A 16,437-nucleotide genomic window follows, 5' to 3' on the forward strand; every position below is an offset into this window, starting at 1 on the left:
GATTTGTGCTCGATATTGCTTCGTTTCGTTGAGTTTTCGTGAATTGAGTAACTTGAATCATGTCTTGTTCCTTCGAGCCGTTGTTATGCTTCTTGGACATCCGTTCAATTCTGTTGGGTGGTCTAGAACTGAGTTTTGCTTAGATTCCATTGAGTGATGGTCTGGAATCCCCTTTGGTGCCTAGGTCCATTGGGTGGTCCAAAATCCCTTTTTCCAAAGATGTAGTCTTCAACCGAATTGTGTTGCTCTAGCCTTGCGTTTCGACATGTTGTATGTGTTATTGATGATGTGATGGTTGACATTATTGATTGATGTGATTATGGAATGACGTTGGATATGAGTGTGGTTATCATGAGTATTTTAGTTGATTAATATTTCTAGAGAATAAGGTGTACTTTGTTAATTCTTAACTATGTTACACACTATGAAATGCGATTTTATGTGGGAAACGTGATGAATTATTTGATGGATGAAGTGGAAATGTTAATCGTCATGTGGGATTGTTATGTTGGATATCATTGTTATTGTTATGATTAGACTTGTTGATAAATGTGGCTAGAGAATGGTATTGTGCTTCTTTGGTTCTTTGAAATGATATATGTTGTGAATTGCAGTATCATGTTGCGACATAATGACCTATATATGGATGGAGGGGAAATCATGATTTTCAGGTGGGTTTGTTATGTAACCCTGAGTCGAGTAATTTCATGCTTGTCAAGTTCTATTGATTGATTGAGAAATGTTATGCCTTTCGACTTAATCGGACTGTGATATATGTCAATTATTGTGCATGACGAACTACGAATGGCTTGATCCCTGCTTAGGGTACGTAGGCAATCTAACGGGGAGGTTAGATGCAGCCATAAGGCATACGAAAAATTTCCATGCGATTCGATTCTTGAGTTGTGCTTTGCCCATATTCCGAAGGTGGTGTATGATGAATATGGATTTTTGATGACGTCACGTGTCAATTCTGGACGTATGTTGGGATTAGGGCGTGACAGTCGAGGGTTGAGGTAGGGTGCCCTGAAACTTTTTTTTTTTTTTTTTTTAATTGAGTGGATCGGGGTTGAGGGAGGGAGAGGGTTGGATTTGCACATATGGGTGGAGGCCTAGAAGGGAGGGACGGTCGGGGTTGAGGAAGAACAACTTTTTTTTTTCTTTCTTTTTTTTTTGTAATTTTGTAATTTTGTAATTTTTAATTTTTAATTTTTAATATCCACGTGGGACCCTTAATGACACGTAGCATCCAGTTATTGTCTACGTGGGCACCACATCATCAATTAATGGAAGACTTAACAACCAAACTAACGGATGTATGAGATTGTCCCAAAATTAATACTTTAGGTATGACTTTGGGACGAAAAAAACTTCATGTACCAAATGTTAAAAACTACGAAATTTCAAATTAGTAAATTGATATTTATCCAAAAAAAAAATATAGTCATCCCATATAAGTGATCTGCAAGTATTAACCATCTTTTATTCAACTCTCTCTCTCTAGTTTTCATCGGGTGTTTCGAAGCAAGTTCACCTATTGGAAAGGTGGCTTCTCAGTCAGACATTCAAACTCTTAGACGTTGAGAAAAGGAAAAGCAAACATCATTACACCATATTATAATGGCATGTTGGTGTATCGACAATACTTTATAATATTAAAAAGTTCCCTGTATATGCTAGTTGCTCCATATGACCTCACTTTTCTACTCTTCATTTGGACGTATCTGGAAAAATTGCATCTCCCCTTTTGCATCTGTTCCTTCCCTTCTAGACATATGTTTGATGTTCTTGACCCGACATCTTCAATTTCCCTTCTTTATTTTCTTTGAAAAATCTAAGATGGTGATGAAAGTAGGGCAACTACTTTTGCAGTTTCATGATCTAGGGTTTGGCTTCAAAGGCTTTGATTTTTCGTTTTCGTGAGCCTAAAAGAATTCAGTGCTAGCTAGCTTGGTTTCTTAGCTTGCGTCACATTTTTGAAAGAAAAAAAAAAAAAAATCAGCTTTTGAGTATTCATAGCTAGCTTCTTCTTCAGAGGATTTATTAGGTTTGGAAAAAATTAATGTCAGGCGTCGATCCTGATCCTGATGCACCCACCAACACAAGTCCAGGTGCGCCATCCTCCCCCGCTCGCCGGCCTCGAGGCCGTCCTCCCGGCGCAAAGAACAAGCCCAAGCCGCCCCTCATAATCGCACAAGACACCCCAAATGCGCTCACATCTCATGTTCTTGAAGTTTCCTCCGGTTCAGACGTTGTTGAATCGGTGATGACCTACGCCACCCGCCGTGGCCGAGGCGTTTGCGTGCTGAGCGGAAGCGGTGCAGTGGCTAATGTCAACCTGCGCCAGCCAGCCGCAGCAGTACTACCTTTAGGAAGCAGTAGTACTGTGCTGACGATGCACGGTCGTTTTGAAATCCTGTCTCTAACCGGCACGTGCCTGCCTCCACCGGCCCCATCAGGAACCAGTGGCTTGGCTCTATATCTGGCTGGTGGGCAAGGACAGGTTGTTGGAGGGAGTGTTGTAGGACCCTTGAGGGCTTCAGGGCCTGTGACGTTGATTGTGGCTTCTTTTGCTAATGCAGTGTATGATAGGTTGCCGCTGGAGGAGGAGGAGAAGGAGGCTCCACCGCCGCCATTGCAAGCGACGGCTTCGCAATCTTCGGGAGTGACAGGCAGCGGTAGCGGTGGGGATGGGTACAATTTGGGGATGTTGAGAACTTTTCCTGGTGATGTATGTGGTTGGAATAGTGGGAGTAGTTAGAACTTAATGCTTCAGAAGGACTAGAATATGCATGGATTGTTCTTTAAAGAGTTCATCTAATCTGTAAGTCCGTGTTCAGACATTGTAAAATCCATCCAGCTGAAATTGTTCAATAAATTTCGGATCTTCTTTATTTTCCTAATTGTGTGATCGATTTATGGATGCTTTGTTACATAATGCATATATAATGTGTCAATTGAACTACTTTTTCTTTCTAAAATCCAGGTAAGAATAACAGTTCCATCTGATTAATTTTTACAAAAAGTTGCAACATGAGTCCTTGAAGTTTGATCCTATTGTTCATGAACTTGTTAGAACGTGAAGCAAATGATCTCTCTACGTTTTGTTAGAACTTACTGTCTCTTATATATTTGTCTTTAAACTTTTTTATTTTGTATGAAAATTTCTAAGGGTGTTATGTAAAGGATTATTGCTCCAAAGTCTAAAAATAACTAATGGTTCAATTTCTTTAGTTTTTAACACTCATTGTTGTCGGTTTGGTGTGCTTATTTAGTCATTTCCTCTTCTAAAAGTTTGGCTAGAAACTTAGATAATTTTGAAAGTATCTTGAATTAACGTCTCGGACAACATTGAGACTTGAAATATTTCATGCATTGGTCTATTTTGTTTGACCTTTCGATCAACTAGCTAATTTAGTCAAGCTAGCTAGCCATGGAAGCAACTTCATTACTGAGTCTGAAACTATCAGGATAACAAATTACCGTTTTGAATATTATATAACAATGAAACAGACAGTGTAAGCGTCACAAATTAAACATGTGACTCTATATTATATTGTAAAATTAAAAAATCAGGTGGTGCACTTGATAAATTTAGAACACTCCCACATTAGTTAGTGCCTCATATTATTTAAATCTCTCTTATAAAGGGGCAATGATTTATACACACTTCTTTTCTTTTTTTGTACATCCACGTTTATTTGCTATTTTTTTTCATTCGATCAAAAGGTTAAAAATAAACACAAGTATGCTTTTATTATAAAACTAATTAGCAACATGCGGAGTAGCTGAACTACTTATAATTAAGTATATGCAAAATCTCTTCTTTCTTCACTGTGAAATTCACTCTCAACATTCGCGTCATAAAATAAACCAGTTACTTAACAATTATATATTTTTACTGCTTCAGGCAAGATTCTCATTCTCTGGTTTCACCAATCAGCTAAGCACCTTTTGTCATTTATTTGTACATTTTATTGTTGGCGAATTGGTGCAAGACACACATGCCTAAACCAAGCATTATTGTACGTATATATCAGTGTATAAATATTCATATTAATTTCTTGGTTAATTAGAGCTCAAATGTTAATGGTAACTAAATAAACAAATTACCAGTAACTTCTAACGTGTGGGTAGTTCTTACAATACGATAATGCGTGTTCTACATACGAATACGAGTGAAATTTTGGTAACACGACGTGATGAGGTTCAACCTAAACATGAACGGAGGTTATATAACTATCATGTAAGACCTCAGCTGCTAGCTCCCTCCTTTTCCCTCCACAAACACACTCCTCAAAACGCGTAACGCAATTCTCTAAAAACGGCATATCAGCATAGACTCGGTCCCTCTCTCTCTCAAACCATCTGTTCCTCCTAAGTTGTGGGGGTAAAAAACAACCCCCCTCCTCTTCTTCCTCTAGCGATAATAATGTCTCCTTCCATTTCTTTGGGCACACTTCTGCCTTTCCCAATTCAATGGAGTCACTTTACGTTACTATTTTCCTGAGAAACCATTTTGTTATTCTACATTGTATACAACGTTGATTGAAATCATAAATAGGGATCGAAGAATTTGGTAATCGAAAAAGAAAAAGAAGTAGAGAGATTGGTATTAGATAGACAATGGCAGCGTCCCTGAATAGAGAGCCATCGAAAAAGGCAATAAAAAGCCCTGGAGGTTCTGGTAGCTCTCAAGGCAAAGCTAATTCGAGTGGCCAAACTGTGAAGTTTGCGCGAAGAACTTCGAGTGGACGGTATGTGAGTCTGTCTAGAGAAGACCTTGATATGTCCGGAGAATTATCCGGGGACTATATGGACTACACAGTACAGATTCCTGCCACCCCTGATAACCAGCCCATGGACTCATCCGGGGCTGTGAAGGCGGAGGAGCAATATGTTTCTAACTCTTTATTTACCGGAGGGTTCAATAGTACGACGCGTGCACATCTCATGGATAAGGTGATTGATTCGGAGGTGACTCATCCTCAGATGGCTGGAGCCAAAGGCTCTGCATGTATGATACCTGCTTGTGATGGTAAGGTGATGAAGGATGAGAGAGGAGTTGATATAAACCCCTGTGATTGCAGGTATGAGCTACGATACTCTAATTAATTACTAGTTTGATTACTAACCTAATAAGATCTTAAGTTCTTTGGGTACTAAAGCGAAGCTCAGAAATCCCAAACAAATAATTTCAACTAGTACTTTTGGATAGGATTTCCGCTATTATTACAATCAAGGGAGCAGAAAACGTGAGTGCAGAAATCAGTTCCCTTTAGGACGAGGGCTAGTTTTCGCATTGTGTAATTTTAACAGTCTTAAACTTCTATGTTTTTTTTTTTATTGTGTTTGAATTTTGTTTTGTAGGTTCAAAATCTGTAGAGATTGCTATTTGGATGCACAGAAGAACACTGGCCTTTGTCCGGGTTGCAAGGAGCAATACAGAGTAGGAGACGAATTTGGTGATCCATCGGGTTACAACAATGGAACGCTGCAATTGCCTGGTGCTGACGGAAAAAGGGATAACATGTCTGCGATGAAGAGGAACCAAACCGGAGAACTTGATCACAATAGGTGGTTGTTTGAGAACAAGGGGACTTATGGTGATGGCAATGCTTTCGATCCCCAAGATGACGGGTATGGTGATGGCGGTGGTGATGGCTTCGGAGGGGGCTTGCTGGATGCGGATGACAAGGCTTGGAAACCCCTCGGCAAGATATTGCCAATTGCTACTGCCATTATCACCCCCTACAGGTCAGTATATAAATTCTCTCTCAGTACTTACTTTGTACATGCTGCATTTGTTCACGCAAACAAAAAGTGTTATGAATTAATTGAACTTTCGCAACAGAACAAACTTCGCGAAAGTAAAAAAAAAAAAAAACATAAGAACATTGTTAGATGAAGTGATTATGTGTTCATATTGTATGATGATGCACTATAATTAAGATGACTTGACGAACAATTAATATATATTTTATGTTGATCTTCGTCTTGTAGGATACTGATCTTCGTTCGGTTAATCGTGCTAAGTTTGTTCCTGCATTGGAGAGTAGTCAATCCAAACAATGATGCAAGATGGCTGTGGCTCATGTCGATTATCTGCGAAATATGGTTCGCCTTCTCTTGGATTCTTGATCAGACTCCTAAATTTTTCCCCATTAATCGTCAGACCTATCTTGAAGTCCTCCACGACAAGTTTGACAGGCCATCACCATCCAATCCAACGGGCCGGTCTGACCTCCCTGGCACTGACTTCTTTGTATCTACTGCTGATCCTGACAAAGAGCCACCTCTCACCACTGCCAACACCATCCTTTCAATCCTAGCCATTGATTACCCGGTCGAAAAGCTAGCATGCTACGTCTCTGATGATGGAGGTGCCCTCCTCACCTTTGAGGCAATGGCGGAAGCTGCTAGTTTCGCAGACTTGTGGGTTCCCTTCTGCCGGAAACACAACATTGAGCCGAGGAACCCTGACAGTTACTTCGCGTTGAAAGTTGACCCGACAAAGAACAAGAGTAGGCTGGACTTTGTGAAGGATAGGAGGAAGATCAAGAGGGAGTATGATGAGTTCAAGGTGAGGATTAACGGTCTTCCAGTTTCGATCAGGAGGCGGTCTGATGCTTTCCATGCCAGGGAGGAAATGCAGCAGTTGAAACATATGAGGGAGAATGGAATTGACCCTTTGGAGCAAGTCAAAGTCCCCAAGGCTACCTGGATGGCTGATGGCACACATTGGCCTGGTGCTTGGTCTGTTCCTTCCAGTGACCATGCCAAAGGTGACCATTCAGGAATTCTTCAGGTAAAATTAGCTCTTCAAGTAGTTGAGTAAAACCACGTTTACCGATTACCTCTTAAATTCTCTATCATATAGCGCACAAGCGCCAACCATTTAGTAAGTTTATACAACTCTAACCATTTGTTTGGGTGCACTCCTCTATTTGATCATGGCTTGAACAGTTCATTTTGCAGTTCTTTCAAAAAAAATTCAACCTAAATGGCTTAACGATTTTCAATGAGAGTCAATTATTTGTTAGGATAATCTCATAGATGGTCGGTCCAGCTCATGGGAATGTTGTGGAATGGACTCAAACGAATAGTTAGCATCATATTAACTTGCTAACTTGTTAGCGCTTTTGTGCGTTGATAAGCATGTGGCTAGTAAATATGGCAGAAACAATATTACATGAACCTTGATGCTGCATTGTGTATAGGTGATGCTGAAGCCTCCTAGTCCTGACCCCCTAATGGGAAGTGCCGATGATGACAAGCTCATAGATTTCACAGATGTGGATATACGCCTCCCAATGTTTGTCTACATGTCGCGAGAAAAGCGGCCTGGCTATGATCACAACAAGAAAGCCGGTGCCATGAATGCGCTGGTGAGAGCATCCGCCATCTTGTCAAACGGCCCTTTCATTCTCAACCTTGACTGTGATCACTACATCTACAACTGCAAAGCTGTCCGTGAAGGCATGTGCTTCATGATGGACAAAGGCGGTGAAAACATCTGCTACATTCAGTTTCCTCAGAGATTCGAAGGCATTGATCCCTCCGATCGCTATGCCAATCACAACACCGTGTTTTTCGATGGCAATATGCGTGCACTTGATGGTTTGCAGGTACCTTAATCTATTCGAAAAAAATTCCATGGTACGAACTCGTGTGACATACGAACATTTTTTAAAGGTTTACTTCGGGGATATGGAAATTGTGAACAGTTAAAGATTTGCGCGTATGTCATACAAGTTCGTAACTTGGAGATTAAGTTACACACATTATATACATGCAACCAGTATGAATGAATCATGGGTTTGCAGGGTCCGATGTATGTGGGAACCGGGACCATGTTCCGGCGTTTTGCCTTGTACGGTTTTGATCCACCAAATCCTGATAAGTTGCCGGTGAAGAAGGATGATGAGGCACAAGGAGAGCCTTTGACACAGTCGAATACGCAACCTTTGACAGCCAGTGACTTCGACCCGGATCTTGACACCAATCTACTTCCCAAGCGTTTTGGAAATTCAACAATGCTGGCGGAATCCATACCCGTTGCTGAGTACCAAGGTCGCCCCGTAGCTGATCATCCTTCAGTGAAATTCGGACGGCCTCCTGGAGCTCTCAGAGTTCCTCGTGATCCGCTCAATGCCACTACTGTTGCTGAAGCTGTCTCTGCCATTTCTTGCTGGTGCGTATATAAATAAATAATTAGCAATATAATTAGCTGACAACATGATGTGACAGTTGATGTATCAATTCAAATATGATCGATCAAATAATTTAATCGAAGTACTAGCTCTGTACATTTGCATCAAATTAACATTGTGACACAGGTACGAGGACAAGACCGAATGGGGAGACCGTGTGGGGTGGATTTACGGGTCAGTGACAGAAGATGTGGTGACTGGGTACAGAATGCACAATCGCGGATGGCGCTCGGTGTACTGCGTTACCAAGCGTGACGCATTTCGCGGTTCAGCTCCCATTAATCTTACTGATCGACTCCACCAAGTGCTCCGTTGGGCAACTGGCTCAGTCGAGATTTTTTTCTCCCGGAACAACGCCTTCCTTGCCTCAATGCGCCTCAAGTTACTACAACGTCTTGCCTACATCAATGTTGGCATCTACCCTTTCACCTCAATCTTTCTCATCGTGTACTGCTTCCTCCCTGCGCTTTCGCTCTTCAGTGGACAGTTCATTGTGGCGAATCTCAACATCACATTTTTGGTCTACTTGCTAACCATCACTATATGCCTCATAGCTTTGGCTATCCTGGAGGTGAAGTGGTCGGGGATCGCATTGGAAGAGTGGTGGCGAAATGAGCAGTTTTGGCTGATTTCCGGAACCAGCGCTCACTTGGCTGCTGTGGTGCAAGGCCTTCTAAAAGTGATTGCAGGGATTGAAATTTCCTTTACCTTGACGGCCAAGTCAGCTGGAGAGGACAATGAAGATATATATGCTGACCTCTACCTTGTGAAGTGGACTTCCCTCATGATCCCTCCAATTGTGATTGCAATGGTGAACATAATCGCAATCGCAGTCGCGTTTTCAAGGGAGGTTTACGCTCTGAATCCTCAGTGGGCGAGGTTTATTGGCGGTGCCTTCTTCAGCTTTTGGGTTTTGGCTCACTTGTATCCTTTTGCCAAGGGTTTGATGGGAAGAAGAAGGAAGACCCCTACCATTGTGTTTGTTTGGTCAGGTCTCATTGCAATTACACTTTCCTTGCTCTGGGTCGCCATTAACCCGCCAGCCGTTGTTGTCGTTGGTTAACCCCGCTGCAGGAGGCGGGTTCCAATTTCCGTGAGCGCTCGAACGACATAGCCCATGGGATTGGATTATAGAGTTTTAGGGTCAACACTGTATAAATATAAACTAGTAGAATTTACAGGTACCTTTCATCCTCCGCCATTCGAGGGAGAAGGTTGTTTTGTTCTGTGATTGTACTGGATGGAGTCTGCATATCTTTCATTGAAGGAGTTATGCTGAAATCTGTAAACTACATTTTTCTCTGTAAACATTCGCTGTCTGATCAAATCAATCCGCGTCGTTCTGGTGTACAAGGCATGTAATGTACGGATGCAGGGGATATATGTAAGCGAAAGACGAGCATAATTTTCATGTCTATTCGTACCTCACTCATCGTTTGAATTATCATGCAACGAGTGAGATCATAGCATATCTCATGCTACGAGTGAGATATGCTAATAGAAATCAAACATCGTTTCATTCCTTTATGTATAAAATCAGAAGGTGATTCACTTGTAAGCTCTAAGTTTATAACAGAAATTGAAAAGTCTAGATCAAAACTTAATAACAGGAGACCCAAATCGTTTGCATTTGAAAAATAGTGATCAAGAGTACCACACATTTACACGAGTCTCGTCATTTTAACTAGAACTGCTGACAACAGTTCTTATTCGTTGGTCGATTGGATGTGTCCAACTGCATAGGCTTGAGCTCCAACTTTGAGTATGAACAAACCAAAAATACTCAGTATTCTATCTTCTGATGACTAACCGAAGATCTCTGTACGTCGGGGACAGAAAGGAAATTCATCCCTAGTTTAAAAATCTGACTGTTCAAATGGAACGCGCACAAACAACTGGCCATTCAAGGTCACTACCGCAGATGTCTGATGTGGATCGATTCTCGAAGGTAGGCTGACAACCTATAAAGAAAACCACTTTAAGTATCCTGCAGGTATACTTTGATAAAGTGCCACACTACATAACAAAAGTTTGATTTGGACATGAAGGTGTGAATTTAACACTACCAGAAATTGACCTGATGCTTACGCTTAGGTATGGGACGCGGGGAACCTCTAGGGGGGTTGCCTCCCGAGTCCCGAAACAAAATGAAAAACAACAGCACTTTTTAAGGATCTTTTTTCCCTCCGTGTCTAATAACTATCGTCAGTCATAACCCAAAACATATTGGAGCACTATCAAGTTATCAACTGAACAGAAACAAAAGGATATAACTGCAAGGGTAAAATATGCAAGAGTTCAGATGGGTTATCCTATCTATATGTCAATTCATCAATAATTAACATGAATCATTAAGGCCCGTAAAATATGACCGTACAACTGGCTAAGTGGCTTAAACATACTGCAAAAATTGCAAAGAACCACACATGCAGGTAATATAGGGGGTCATATTGTAACTAGGTTTGGATTGGAGTGGACAAATCATAAAATTCTACTTATGCCAACCTTCTTAAAGGGTGCGACACCCCAAGGATTATCCAGTTGTGCAGGTTGGCCGGATATAATCAAGCGTCCGGCTGGGTCAGATTGAACATGCACCTGAATGATGAATCACAATCATTGTTAACGACAAAAACACACAGAATATAACAAGCAGAATCAGAATATAATTTCTTGGAAACAATAAAAGCAGCATGCCTATTTGAAACCCATGGACAAGAACTACCGACCTTAACCACAAAAACAAAGATGACAAGCTTATAAACAACAATGATCACAAAACTAGTTCATGAACTGACCTCCTCGCGCAGTAGCCCAGGAACTAAGGCATATACCTCAAAGCAGTCATTCTGTGTACAGTAAAGTTTTGGTTCTAATTAGAAATAATCCATATAATAAGTAGAAATATGTTTGTCCTAACAGTGAGATGAGAGGAACTTACAAATCTTTTCACATTAATCTTCACCCAATCTGCTGGAGGTCCAATATCAAATACCATTGTATCCCTTTTATAAACAACGGGAAAACAAAAATGTTGAGTTGGAATAATAGTAAAGGCACTTTTTACTATTATGGGATGAAATCAACAGGGGACCGAGAGAAATTAGTACCGTGGTTTTATAGCTTTCATGTCAGCAACTGGGACAGCAGAATCCATATAAGATGGCTTTTTCCGCTTTAGTAAACCTGAGTTAACTAACAATGTTTAAGATAGAGAAGATCATTATGGCTGCAAAAGTGTCAAAAATTAAACTCATCAGTCATCATACCAGAACTTTTAAGTTGCTTGTCACTTTTTGGCATGGTACCCAAGTGCTTATCCTAATACATGAACAAAAGAAATATCATAAGGGAGTGAAAATGGCAAAAAGAAAAGGAGAAGAAAAACAAATAAATATAGAGCTTAAAATTTCTCCATACCTTATTAGTTGTATCTCCAACCTCACCATTATTACCATGATGGCGGTGAGAGTGCCAACCCTGCATGGCACGAGCTGCAGCATCCCTTAGTGCCCTGCCTGATCCTAAAGTATGGCCACCATCAGCCTGTGTTCAAACCCAAGAGGATCATTTAACCAAGAAGCAAAAGAACAAAAAAGAAAAAGAACCAAAATTTATTTAAGTCTAATTACCCGATTCTCAACTCTAGTTGGCTCTGCAGGAAGAGGAAGTTCACCACCATGAAGTCTATCCCTTTCAAATTCAAGTAATGCCTGTATAAAATGGTAATTAGGGATCCAAAACCCACAGGTAAACAGACCAAAAACAAAGACGACAATAATAAAATAAAAACTCAAAACATCATAAGTAGAGAATAACCTTCTCATAAAAATTTCGGAAAGTCCAAGAAACAGTAGTACACGTTCTGTGCACCATGAAAAAACAGCCATTAGAATGTAAGTTTATAAAAGAATGATAAACTCAAAACAAAGGGAAATTCTGTTTGGTGAGAGGGTGGAGGGGGTGATGTGTTTTGTAATTGTATACATAATAGCAACTTTGGGTATCTGCCACAAAATAAGTTGCCGGCCTCGGAAATCATTCAGATAGCTTAAAGAGAGGCATCAAGTAAAGAAAAACAATATTGCGTACTTTGGGGGATTGAATGATTCTCCAACCTGCCGCCACAACTTGCATGTAGTAACCTACATGTTCCCACAGAAACACTAAGCAGAGTAAACCAAATAGGGGAACTATGCAAGAAAAGTAAAGTACAACATATCAAAGTTCACATTATCAGTATGTAGTTCTAAAGTACAATCAGTCCACCATAAGATAATCATTATGCAAGTGCGTCAGCCATCTTGCTTGCTTTCTATTTCTTTCTTTTTCATAAGTTGTCATATTTGCATATAGAAACATATTGTTCACTTTAGGTAACTAAGTGTATACAAATACAAGAGAGGTCCGGTGAAGTAGGTATGCCACCAAATTTATTAATATAGTACCCCCCGGCATAGGAATTTGTGATAATCCATATATTTTTGGAAAAGTGTCTTATGCTATTTGACCAATATGGGAATTCAGGGATTCTTTCTCAATGGGCATATCATTACCTAATCTACAAATCCTTATCAAAAACCAAGGCCTCTAAAATAACAAATGATATTCAGGATTCAGAGATAAACAAACCCACACAAACCTTGTCATAGCCACCAAGTTTGATCACAGCTCTCCATAACCTGATTTTAAGAAGAAACAACAAAGTTAACATTGAGCCAAAACGTTTTCAAACTAATTAATTTATGCAAACTCAACAGAGATTTACTTGAGCAAATTTAATTCCTCTTTGTAGAACTTTGGGGCTTTGAATTCTAAATTCTTCTCTTTATATAAACTCTCAACCTCCTTCATGAATGATGTTTGCTCCTCCTCAGTCCCCGACTCACCACCCTCATCAGCACCTGGATCCAAGAGGAAGGTTTTCTTTGGTTCTAAGCTCTTCATCCCAACCTTACGTCCAACATAAAACTTGGGTTTCTGCAGTTGCTCGTTTATGTCGGTGTGAAAAGAAAACTTTGTTTTGTTGCTCACCCCACCATTCAGTACCTCTAGTTTCTCACCATCATCATCAGATTCAGTCTCCATTTCGACTTCATTATCACGATGCATATCAGGCTCCACCTTACTAACAACATTATCAGTTTCAGCACTGATATGGGGTTCATTGGAGGGGCTGGCCTTGATGTTCAACCCACCTATCAGTGTCTGCATAGCAACCCCACTATCATGAGGCATTGTATCAGTTTCCATCTTACAAACAGAATTATCAGCTTCAGCACTGATGTGCAGTTCACTGGAGGGGTTGGCCTTGCTGCTCACCTTATTTGTCAATTTTTCGGTTGCAAGCTCACCATCACAAGGCATATCACGCTCCACCTTACGAGCTGCATTATCAGCTTCAGCACTGATATTTGGTTCACCAAAGGGTTTGGCTTCAATGCTCACCCCATCCATCAGTTTCTCCGTTGTAGCCCCATTATCATGAGACATATCAAGCTCCACCATTCCAACAACATTTTCATATTCAACACTGCTGTCTAGTTCATTGGAGGATTTCGCCTTGTTGTTCGCCCGATCTATTAGTATTTCCATTGCAAGCTCACTATAATGAGGCATACCAGGCTCCACCTTACAAGCACTGCTATCTGGCTCATTGGAGGATTTGGCCTCGTTGCTTTCCCCGTCTACTGGTTTCTCTGTTGCAACCTCACTATCACGAGGCATAAAAGGCTCCACCTTAGAAACAATATTATCAGTTTCATCGCCGATATAGATTTCACTGGAGGGGTTGGCCTCACTGCTCGCCCCATCTGTCAATTTCTCCACTGCAACCTCACCATTATGAAGCATATCAAGCTCCATCTCACAAGCAACATCATCAGTTTTAGCACCAATATCTGGTTCATTGGAAGGGTTGGCCTCGCCGCTCACCCCATCCTTCAGTGCCTTTTCTTCTCCAACACCATCATCTTCCTTTTCAAACTCCATGGGGTCCATGGTGTGATGGGATCCACCATCACCGACAAGACTCTCAGCCTCGGCACGGGCACCCAATTCAATAGACGGGTCAACTTTGCTGCCCAAATCATCCTTCAGCGCCTTCCCTTTCTCACCACCACTCTCCTCACTTGCAATCTTCACAGAAACCTCACTCTCACCATGCACACCAGAATCCACATAACTCACAACCTTATCAGTTTCAGTACCAGAACCCGGCTCACTGGACATCTCGTCGGCAACATTAGCATCTTCAGGAATTTCGGGGACAGCGGAAACCGGATCAACTGCACCCCGGATTTCCTCACCAGGCAATTCAACTCCATTTTCGTCAAGGCTCTTCTGGGTCTCCATTTCTACACCATCTAATGTATTGGTGTTTGGTTCTTCTCCCCCTTCAAGCTGTTCACGAACATGGGTATCTGCCACCCCTTTGAATTCCTCATCCTCCACAATTTTCCCCACCTCTTTCTCTACACCCGCCATTTTTTCCCTACCTCTTCCTTTCCTTCTTCAAACATTCAAACAAAAACACAAAAAATAACAATAAAAATCCAAACTTTAACAAAATCCAACCTAATAAATACTCGGAAACAAAGGAAAGCACGGATTTTGAAGACATGAAAACAAACAGAAACTGGGAATGTTTTGAAAAACAACAAAAACGAGAAGCATATGCGTATATATAGTGGTTTAACCTCTGCTTGTATCAAAACGAGGAGGGAGAAAAACAACTTGAAACGACGTGGAGAGAGGCTTACCCAGCTACCGTTTTGGGGCACGGAGGAGATGGTGAAGTGGCGGTGGGTGAGGGAGTTGTGCTTTCCGCCTCTGCTGGTCTGCTATTGATCTGTTGCTTCTGCTGCTCTCGTTGGAATGGTTTTTCCATTTTTAGGACTTTTTTAGTGTCGTCTCTTCGAGATGAGTAATTCTTTGCCTACGATAAGCTTTCACCATTTCACTTGTCACTCGCTCTAAAATTAGAGATTGGCTAAAATATTTATCCGTATTTAATATTTAAATTAACTATAAAAAAAAAAAAAAAGGAATTTGTCTATTAAAAAATGGTGACGATAATTTGAACTTTTATCGCAAATTAAATTATGAGTGGTAATATAATTTTACAAAAATTAAATTTTTTTTATTTTCCAAACTTCTCTCTTTTCCATATATCTTTTCTTTTTATAATTATAATTCTAACATCTTTGTATCTAGCATGTATTTAATAATTTATTAAATATATGAGTCAATTTACTAAAGGTAATCTGTTTTGAATAAAGGAAAACTAATGAAAAGGACTTGAAAACTTTGAGTTTTAATGATAATGACAAAATAAAGGATAAAGTGAATAGTACCAGGATGTTAAAACTCTCTTTGAATAATGTAGTTATTTCAACATGTGGAGCTTTACTTCAGTGGCAAAAAGTAATAATGTATATGCACTTTAATGTGGATTTGATCATACCAAACTCTCCCCCCTAATAACTAACAATTTAATCTACTATCGCTTAACAGAAGAAAATTAATGTATTACTTAATTTTAGCCCTTGATATGGTGAGGGTGTATTATTTATGTAGGGTGGGTACTTTAGGTTAGGTGATTGTGTGTTGGTTGAATTTTTCTATGCATTTAAGAGTCTTTTAAGTTCGATAAGATTTTGATAATGAATTTTATAGTAGATCTATTATGTGATTGGGATGTACAAATATCTTTTTTATAAACTTGGGTAATGTGATGAGATATAGATAGAGACATACAAATATATATATTCATAGGTTATTGTTGTCCTCAAATTTTGCCATTTCTAAAAATGTGGCAAAAGTGACGAGGACGTATTTGTATCTTTTTTATAACATGAGTCACGTGATGAGAGAGAGACAGATAAAGACAAAAAAATATACTCATAGATTGTGATTGTGGCTCAAATTTTGCCAGCTTTAACAAGTGGGTAAAGTGATGGTGATGTATCTATATCTTTCTTATAGCGTGAATCATGTGATGAGAGAGATAGAGATAAGAGAATATATTCAGAGGCCATGATTGCGACTTAAACTTTGCCACATTTTAATAGTGGGAAAAAATGATGAGGATGTACCTACATATTTCTTATAACGGGAATTATGTGTTAAGAAAAACATAAACAAGAGAATATATTCATAAGTCGTGATTGTGCCTCAAATTTTGCCAACTTTTAAAAATGATCATCGAACCTGGCAAACAAAA

General features: G+C 40.1%; 2 protein-coding genes and 1 pseudogene across 2 annotated transcripts; 2 read left to right on the forward strand and 1 right to left on the reverse strand.

Annotated features, from left to right (window-relative positions):
- The first annotated feature begins 1,643 nt into the window (after positions 1-1,643).
- LOC137730097 (AT-hook motif nuclear-localized protein 25-like) lies at positions 1,644-2,915 on the forward strand. The gene has a single exon (XM_068469161.1). The coding sequence runs from the start codon at positions 2,063-2,065 to the stop codon at positions 2,759-2,761; it is 699 nt and encodes a 232-aa protein (XP_068325262.1). The 5' UTR covers positions 1,644-2,062; the 3' UTR covers positions 2,762-2,915.
- Positions 2,916-4,626: 1,711 nt separating this feature from the next.
- On the forward strand, positions 4,627-9,598 carry LOC137729815 (cellulose synthase-like protein D4). The gene is made up of 6 exons (XM_068468851.1): positions 4,627-5,090; positions 5,371-5,757; positions 6,004-6,808; positions 7,221-7,628; positions 7,827-8,194; positions 8,340-9,598. Exons 1-6 carry the CDS (start codon positions 4,627-4,629, stop codon positions 9,274-9,276), a joined length of 3,369 nt encoding a protein of 1,122 aa, XP_068324952.1. The 3' UTR covers positions 9,277-9,598.
- Positions 9,599-9,711: 113 nt separating this feature from the next.
- LOC137727998 (AT-rich interactive domain-containing protein 3-like) lies at positions 9,712-14,677 on the reverse strand (annotated as a pseudogene).
- Positions 14,678-16,437: the final 1,760 nt, after the last annotated feature.

This window comes from Pyrus communis, chromosome 3, assembly GCF_963583255.1.
Source record: "Pyrus communis chromosome 3, drPyrComm1.1, whole genome shotgun sequence".
In the NCBI taxonomy this organism is placed as follows: Eukaryota; Viridiplantae; Streptophyta; class Magnoliopsida; order Rosales; family Rosaceae; genus Pyrus; species Pyrus communis.